Genomic DNA, 8926 nt, shown 5'->3' on the forward strand with positions numbered 1-8926 from the left:
TGTCAAGATGGAAGGATTTACTTCACCATTGCACTTAGACGTTTTGGAGATGACTTCTCTGTTTTCTTTACTTGTTTTGAATGTTAAGGTTTTGGACACTGTATGAATTATGTTGTAGACGTAATTTTATTGACAGCTTGGTAGATACTGATAACAATTGATATGTTGAATGTTTTTATGTTTTAATTTGAATGTTCCAATTTAGATATATCACATATCTCGAAATTACTTTTATTTGAATGAATTCAAAAGGATATCAATAATAATTTTAAAAAGTTACAACAGTATGAACATAACAGGAAAAAAAAGTTATTACTCTGTATCGTAGCTATGCTAAAGAGCTGTAAGAGGATGAAAATAACTTTTCTTACACGCTATAATACTTCAATTCTATAGCGCTTTTTATAACTCTTCTAAAACGTTATGTTTTCTTAGGACCTATAATAGCGCCCGCTGTCCTAGCGCTCCAAAAAGCGCTATTGATAGTGATTAATAGCGTTTTTCGTCAGCTACGAAAGGCCTTTTGTGGTGTAGTGAAATGTTCGGACCAATATCCAATAATTAAGGAAAAAATATACTCGATCTATAGTAAATATGATATTAGGTTTAGAGTATCTCCTAAAGTACAGGAAACGCAATAACAAGACGAAAACCCGCATTCATTCTTGAATGTTTTCGGGTTAAAGAAGAAGAAGAAGACAATTCAAACAAAAGCTGGAAGTGAATCTTCGTCAACAAGTGGCAGTGGCAGCGGCGGCGGCAACTTCAACGAGCTTATGGTGTAACTCAGTGAAGGCTTAGTAGTCGACGGTATGACAAAATCGTTTGACTTAGTTCAATGGTGGAGGGCACGAGCATTAACTTGGCAAATCCTAACTTGATTGGCAATAGATATATATTCGATCTCAGTCTCCACTATTTCATCCGAACAAGCCTTCAGTATGATAGGAAGAATACTTGAGGAACGCCGGAATGCATTACAAAGAGATATTGTTGAAGCCTTGGTTTGCATTAAGGATTGGGATCAGGCAGATCAACGTCTACAGGATACAATTTTGCCGGAAAGCCAAGAATGGATCGATGAATTTAATCGATTAACATTTAATTTTGAAGACGATCCTTCAGCTTCAAATTAAATTGTAAATTTGTAATTTGTAAATATGTATTTACTTTTGACATTGTATTTGTAATTGTATAACTTTGTAAATTTGTAAAATTTATAATTCGTCACAAAATAATTACACTTTTTTTCCTTGCCAAGTTTTTATCCCAATTGGGTTTTCTTAGTAAGGTTTTTAACGATGCAATCATAAATTATGAATTTAATATACATCATTAATATACATGATTAATTTATTCAATTGTGTTAATAATATTTATTGAATGTTAATTTTGATTTTTATATAATTTTAACACAAACTAACTTAATAATTATAAAAATTAAAAAATATTTTAAAAAATTTCGGGCTATTCGGGCGGGCTCGGGCAGCCAAATATAAGCCCGCGGCCCGATCAAAGGCATTTTAGGGCTCGGGCGGGTGGCCCGAATTTTTTGGATGGGTCGGGCTCAGAAAAAAAACTCGGTATTTTCAGGTGGTCCTTTACAGCCCATCTAAAGTTTCAACACTAAATATAGCTAGTTCATCCGTGAAAAAGGTTTAAACATGACATCAAAAGACCTCTCAAATCCCTTTTCTTTTTCCTCCACAAAATGATCATACTTTCGTCTTTATATAAGAAGAGCTTTCACTACTCCTTAAGGCAAATCTTCTTGCTACTATAAAACACTCGTCAACTACAACTAATAGTAGGTTGAGAAATGGTAACCTTGAGCAAAACATATGATTTTTTCCCCTTCTGACTCCTCACAAGTTCGGGCCATCCGTCGGAGAAAACATATTTACCTGAACAAAATACCATCTTCACTGTTCAATTTTCCTTTCCCACACTATTAAGTTTTACAAACTGTGTTTCTGCTTCAAAATGTTTCGTTGCAAAACGTAGCGGCACATGCTGTAAAAATTAAGAAGACGTTTAAAGAACAACCGGTGCCAACCTCACAAGGATATGCTGAGTCCAAAATTACATGTCGGATTCGATATAATTTAAGCGTGTCTAGGTAAACATATTTGCAGAAAATTATGTTAGCAGAACCATATTCCATAGCGGCGTCGAGGAACTAGTATAACTTACAAACTAAGGATATTATATTCTTGAAGCCTATTAATTTTAAAGAACAATATTTTATCTAAGATATCATCATATACCAGATTTTGAAGAGAAGATTGGCTCAGTTCCGCTTTGAAGCAAGGCCGCTGGTCTGATCTTTAGATTTAGAGTTTCCAAACTTATTGCCTGCACTAGATGAGTTGGTTTCAGTACTTATTTGGTGATTGTTCTCAAGCATATTTGGGATCAAAACTCTGATACTCTAAATACTTGCATAGTTCAACATTGATTTCCTCTTGGCGATGGCATTCGGATCCTTCCTCCGACACATGGTCCATCGAGGGCCGCATATTGCAAGTTTCAGCCTTGTATGGTGTTTTAACTCTCGCACTTTTCTTCGGATGATCTTGATTAACTGCACTCTTGGGAGCTAAAATCCAAGAGCGTCAAAAATAAGTAATTAGTAATACATTAATGTGTGTGTATACATATATAGACCAAACTCATGCCTTATGAGGAAGGTAACTGTTGGTAATTCAACTTAACATGGGATTGTTGACTGTTTTGACAATCTCCATCTCGGCTAATGGTAACTTTAAAAATCATTTTACTTTTGTTAACGAGCTCAAAAATACACACATCGCCTACTTTCAAATCATTGTCCACAGCAAATTCCTTCCAACCTTTTCTTAGGGATTAAACTATTATCGATCTCATGGCAATCTTTCCGGCATTAATCTCCAAACATAGAGGGTAGCATCATCAGTTTTATCAAAGAAGTATTCCATCCAAAAATCTGTTCTTACTACCTAAATCATCAAATAGACGAAAGATCAAAACCCGTATGAGAGGGACAAAGAAGAAAACAATGGGATGATACATTGAGCAATTAAATTTATCAATTATACTGCTAGTAAGCAAATTCAGTATTACCATAACAAAGTTGGAAAAGAAAGCTTACCATGTCATAGCGACTATATATATAGATTCGTTTGTTGATTACAGCCTTGAAATACGGACTTTGTGACATGTTGAGGAAATGGGGGCGTCGCCTACTGAATTTTCAAGATCCGTTTCATCATTACCACATTGAGTATGAGTATCTCCAATATTTCTTTTAACTCTTTCCGGACTCCGAGCATGTTGAGGAAATGGGGTCGTCGGTTCCTCCTCTTTTTTCAGGCAGGGAGAGCCACCGTCACCGCATCATCATCGTTGTCACCATCATCAATGTCGGACTCAATAACCTGGGTGGAATTAGTTATAGAGTAATCTATCTCTAGACCAGTAACACCAATTATGACTACATCAAATTGAGAACACCCTCTGTATTTGAAGAACAAGGCCTGTCCATTCTCTAAGGAAAAGTGTTGAACAAATTCTGGCCAACCTTTACACAACCAAATATCACCAATCCCATATGCCATTTTGCACCACTCGGTGTCGTAATAATTACTGGATCTGATATTGTCTTTCCATAGTTTGTCATAAATTGTCTCGGAATCCTCTGCAGAATGAAGGGAAAAAAAATGAGTTAGTATTGAATGGATCAAAGTGCAACTTTTACGCAAGAAATAAACCCTCTAAATGAACACACACACTCAACAACAATTTCCTTATTCAAAATAGTACTCTGATTTTTAATTTGCTGAAAATTAATAGTACTACTTTCATCTATTTCACAGAAATAATGTTAATTTCTAGAAAAGGTAATAAAGTAAAACGATTGTTGCTATCATGTCCAAGTTGAGATCATGACCTTTCTAGGAAACAAAAATGTTTAACAATTGTGTGGCACTAGCTACATTATATGCATTCATATGTGTGTGTATTTATATTATGAGATTATAAGTTCAACAATTTTACTTCATATCTTTGCTAAAGCGAAAGTTTCGGCATCTCCTCCAAGGCATATATTAAATAGTGTTGAAGACAATCAAGTAAAATAGGAAAGCAAATATTGTATATTAACTCAATTAGTTTGTTACCATCTTCATTCATGCATACATGCATACATGTGCATGCATGCATGCATGCATCCATACATACATACATACATGCTTACAAGCTTGTTGTCCAAAAGGGTGCTGGCTGAAATCTTCTTCTTAAAGTGAGGGTTCACAGGCGAACAGGTTGTTAGCTTATTATGAAGTTGGCATTGGTGTTGGCAGTGAGTAATCATTGGACGTCATTGTTGAAGCAAAGTAGTTAAAGGTTTCAGTTCGTCTATTTAAATTTTTAATTTGAGTTACGATATAATTTTATATAAAAAATTTTAATTGTAACAAAAAAAATTAAATATGATTATTTTTAAAAATTTTTAACTATAATAAAATTAAAATTAAAAACTTAAATCGTGAAATAAACAAGACAAAACTCTAGAGTTTGCCTATGGGCTTTTGTGTCTTTTTCGGGTACGCGGCTGTGGCTGCTTGTAATTTCTTGTTTTTTTGGAAGTAGCCAATGTGAATATTGGCCATCCATAAAAAGGTGAGAGTCTTTTAATGTGCATTTAGTTCAAGAATTTAGGTTATAATTTGAATCATAATTCGTGACTCATTATAATATTTTTTTTTATAAAAAATACACATAAAAAAAATAATTTTAAATCCATCAATTAAATGTCTTCTGGTCCTAATTAGAAAGACAATGGCTGCTTAATTTGATTTGACATAAAAATTTCATGAGAGAGTCTTCTCAGACTCATCCCCACTGCTTTCTTTATTATCTGTGAATAGCTAGCATTGTAGCATCATTACCCCCATCTTTAATACTATTACAATCAAATCATCAGATTCATCGAGGAAAAATCGTAATTTATTTTATTTGTTTTGGCTAGTCAGTACAATTCTCTGTTACTTATCATTATTATTATCAGTATTGTAACTTGCTCCCACATATTACTGCAGTATTAGAGATATTTAGATCTGTTTAATTCGTTAATTTAAGTTTTTAATTTGAGTTAAGATATAATTTTATGTGAGAATTTTTTACTGTAATAAAAAAGTTAAATGTGATTATTTTTAAGAATTTTTTACTGTAATAAAACTTAAATTTTAAACTCAAATCAATAAAATAAACATGATCTTAAAAAATTAATTATTTAATAAAAATAATAAAATATAAAAAGAAGAAGAGAGAATTAAGTAGAAAAATTATCGCGTGACAGCTCTATAAAAAAAAGTTTTTACTCTATTTTATGTATTGTTAGATTATTATTATTGTTGTTGTTGTTTGGGATTTATGCGTCGTGGGTCCTTAAACTTTGCAACTCTTGGTACTTGAGTCCTTATTTTAAAAATCTAGACAACAAAGCTTTTAAAGAAAAACTATCTACTAACTGATTATGGTTTTTCTTGGCAAAGATTAACTGATTATGGTTAGACTATAGCTTAAGCAACACAGGGTCACTGGATCAATTAAGTTTCCAAACAGCAAATATATCCCAATTCCTTAGATGATGTAAGAAAGATAAGTTTGAAACGTTTTAACATGACAACTTACAAAGACTAGTTTTCTTTACAAAGACTAGTTTTTCTACAAAGACAAGGTAGCTCTTTATAAGTTGCAGCAATTAGTCAATTAATTGCTAATATTCTGATGTCCATAACTAGTCACTTTTTTAAAAATTAAAAATTTTTAAATATGGAAACTTTCAGCACTATGGATTTTCTCTTAATCAGCTCGAAGATTAAGACATCTTTCGGATGTAGAGACGTCTCTCTCGCAAATGCAGCCCATCCGCGAGACAACTTGCATTCCAATGGATAAGCTAGTAGCATCACAGGCCAAGATCTCTCTCTCACCTACTTGAAGATTCACAGTTTTGTGTCCTTTCCTCATACTAAGTTCTTGCAAAAGCAGTAGGTACACGCTGCAAAGCCAAATAAATCAAATTAAAACTAGCACCCAAAACAAGGCTTTTTGATAAAGAGAAGTGAAACTTTCTCACATTGTTATCCTATTTCAGCTTGAGAATTTTTACAAGGCAGTGTGCAAATTGTACATGTGGGCATATATTTTTTACCTACCACTCTAGAATTGGTTGGTTTAAAGTGACTTGATTGCAAAGACACTTGGAAATAGGGATTTGTTGAAAAGAATTTATTGGCTGCTTCAGAAGCTCTGATGTCTCCTGAAGATGAAGGCCTCATGGTGACTTCTTGACTAGTATTCGCTTCCAAAATCTGCATCCTAAACTTACCTGAAGGCCCAAAAGAACAAGTTAAGAAATGAGTAAAACCAACAAAGTTTTCGACGCGCCTTTCCTTTCGTATTTGGAACAATGTGAATCATCACTACTATAAATAAACTTCTCTCGACTTCAAATCACAAATTAGTTGATAATGTGTACCTTTACTTCTTGGATGAGATGAGCCCCTTTGAGTTTCATCATGATCAGGACCGGTTTTCATTCTCTTACGCGGCCAAGAACACGTTAGTTGAGATTTCTCCCTTCTTTTAGGAAACGGTGAAAAGCTTTCCAAAATTTCAACGGAATCATCATCTTCTTCTTCTTTTACCTCTTCCAATATTATGTTTCACAATCCAGTTGGGATTGGAGGGATAATCTATCTCTGTAGTACTTTTGTCAAATATGAGAACATGGAATTGAGAATTCCCTTCATACTTAAAAACCAATAAATCCCCATGTCCTAGGGAATAGTACTTCAAAAAATCTCTCCAACCCTTGTCTATCCACACCTTGCCATCACACTTTGTCAATCTTACCTTCCATTTTAAGCCGCATGGAAGCTTAAGAAGGACTGGAATTGATAAAGTACCTCCACACTTGTTCACTATTCTATTAGGAATTTGCTGCAAAATGCAAAATCAAAATAAAAGTAGTTGTGATTTGATGCACTGCAGTAATTACTCGATATTATTCTTATTAGTGTAGGGATTTTTATTGAGATGATGTAGAAAGTTTCCAGTCTTTAAAAAGCAAGAGAAAAGATAACTACATGATGAGGTCAATAGGTTGATGGGATTGCCTGCTCTATAAAGAACATGTATATATTGATATGTGTGTGTGTGTGGAAATTTGAAGATGTGACTAGTTTTTAAGTTACAAATGGAAATTTGAACATGTATATAATAAGGGTTGCTATATTTGACACTAATATATTGTCTTTACTTCTGGAATTATAAAACTATAGCAACCCTTATTATGTTGAAAATAATACGCTACAATTGAGGGTTAGTCCCATCTGTTGAAAAGAAATCTACACAGTAATTATTAGTTCAGAGAGCTAAAATAAATTATAATCACATTAATTAATGTAGCTTGATATCGCTTGTCCCTCTATAAACAACATGCAAATTTCCATAAAAAAAAACAAAAGAAAAAAAATCATGTACATGCATGCTGCAATATTATTTTTACTATTATTATTATTTAAGAGAAACAATGAAACATTCACATGTTGCTCTTTGGAAATTCAAGATCAGGTGATATGAAAGGAGCAAAAACGACAAAAACAAATTGGGCATGATGTACAAATTAAGGGTATATTTGATTTGATGTTACCATATAACATATATATGTATCTTTCAGAAAATAAATGGTTTTTAGCAAGCCTTGTTTAATTTTCTCCAAACTACAGTACATAAATACACACATACAGACATACATACATACATAAATATATATATATATACTCATATATATACATATATGAAAGAGTTTGTGTAAGAGAAATTCAGATTTGGAAGGATGAAAAGAAAATGAAAAGCAAGAAGATGGTTTGAGGCGTATAAGAATACTTTCTTTTAAGGTTTTATTTGCCATCACTTCTCAAAGTTTGCTAATGAGTTTTAATGGCAAATTACCCCCGAGATACAACAAACCCTTGAACACAATATCCAGCACAAAATATTGAGTTCCAGAACAATCATAAATCTGTATTTTCTGAATGCATTAATTAAAGACATGGATGCATCCATCCTCTTTAAACGTTACAACCTTTCACATAAAGATACCTTTTCCAATTTGAAGGTTATCTTTTATATGCTGATGCAGTTATAACAATAATTATTTCTATTGTTAATAAGTACTCAGATATGTGAGAAAATATATCACAAATGGATGCAATGGTTCAAGACCTTTTCAAATTACTAAAACACATGAAAACACGTTTTCCGGTAGCAATTTGCGCTGCAGCGGATGACATTCTCGGGCTCAGCAAAACAGACCCGAGAGGTCTGTTTTGTGCACGTTGCAGCGCCCAAGAGGCGCGCTGCAACGCACGCTGCAGCGCTCGGGCATCAAAAAACAGACTCGAGAGGTCTGTTTTGTGCGCGCTACAGCGCCCAAGAGGCGCGCTGCAGCGCGTCCGTGCGCTGCTGCGCGCGCTCCTATGTGTTGCAACGCGTGCTTGTGCGCGCCTGTTCTTCCCGAATGTGTTTTAGACCAACTTTTATGATATCAAAATTGAGAGATATATTACAATCTCTCTAATAGTTTGCTTACAAACTTGTTGTCCCGAAGTGTGTCTATAGAGATGATCTTGAAAAAATGAGGACTAGGAGGAGAAAACTTCTTCTGCACATCGTTTTCCCGGGGACCAGTACAAGCCATCTTTATTTGGACAGTTGCACTTCAAAAGCTTATAGATAGAATGCCTTGTTCTCGATATATATATATATATATATACATGTGTATGTATATATATGTTTTTTATTTTTGAGTAAAAATTATTATGAGTTTATAAACAAATATTTTATACAAAATTTTATGTGTGTTAAAAAAATATAT

The 8926-nt window shown here is 33.6% G+C and overlaps 1 protein-coding gene across 1 annotated transcript; it reads right to left on the bottom strand.

The window, feature by feature from the left end:
- Window positions 1-2399: 2399 nt before the first annotated feature.
- Window positions 2400-8749, bottom strand: LOC112094399 (B3 domain-containing transcription factor VRN1-like). The gene is made up of 7 exons (XM_024175131.1): window positions 8642-8749; window positions 6693-6987; window positions 6244-6373; window positions 5976-6043; window positions 3392-3676; window positions 2781-2852; window positions 2400-2599 (listed from the first exon to the last, which is right to left on the bottom strand). Exons 1-7 carry the CDS (start codon window positions 8747-8749, stop codon window positions 2400-2402), a joined length of 1158 nt encoding a protein of 385 aa, XP_024030899.1.
- Between the last annotated feature and the right edge of the window lie 177 nt (window positions 8750-8926).

The sequence above is a fragment of the Morus notabilis genome, unplaced genomic scaffold (assembly GCF_000414095.1).
Source record: "Morus notabilis unplaced genomic scaffold, ASM41409v2 Scaffold25, whole genome shotgun sequence".
NCBI classification, from domain to species: Eukaryota; Viridiplantae; Streptophyta; class Magnoliopsida; order Rosales; family Moraceae; genus Morus; species Morus notabilis.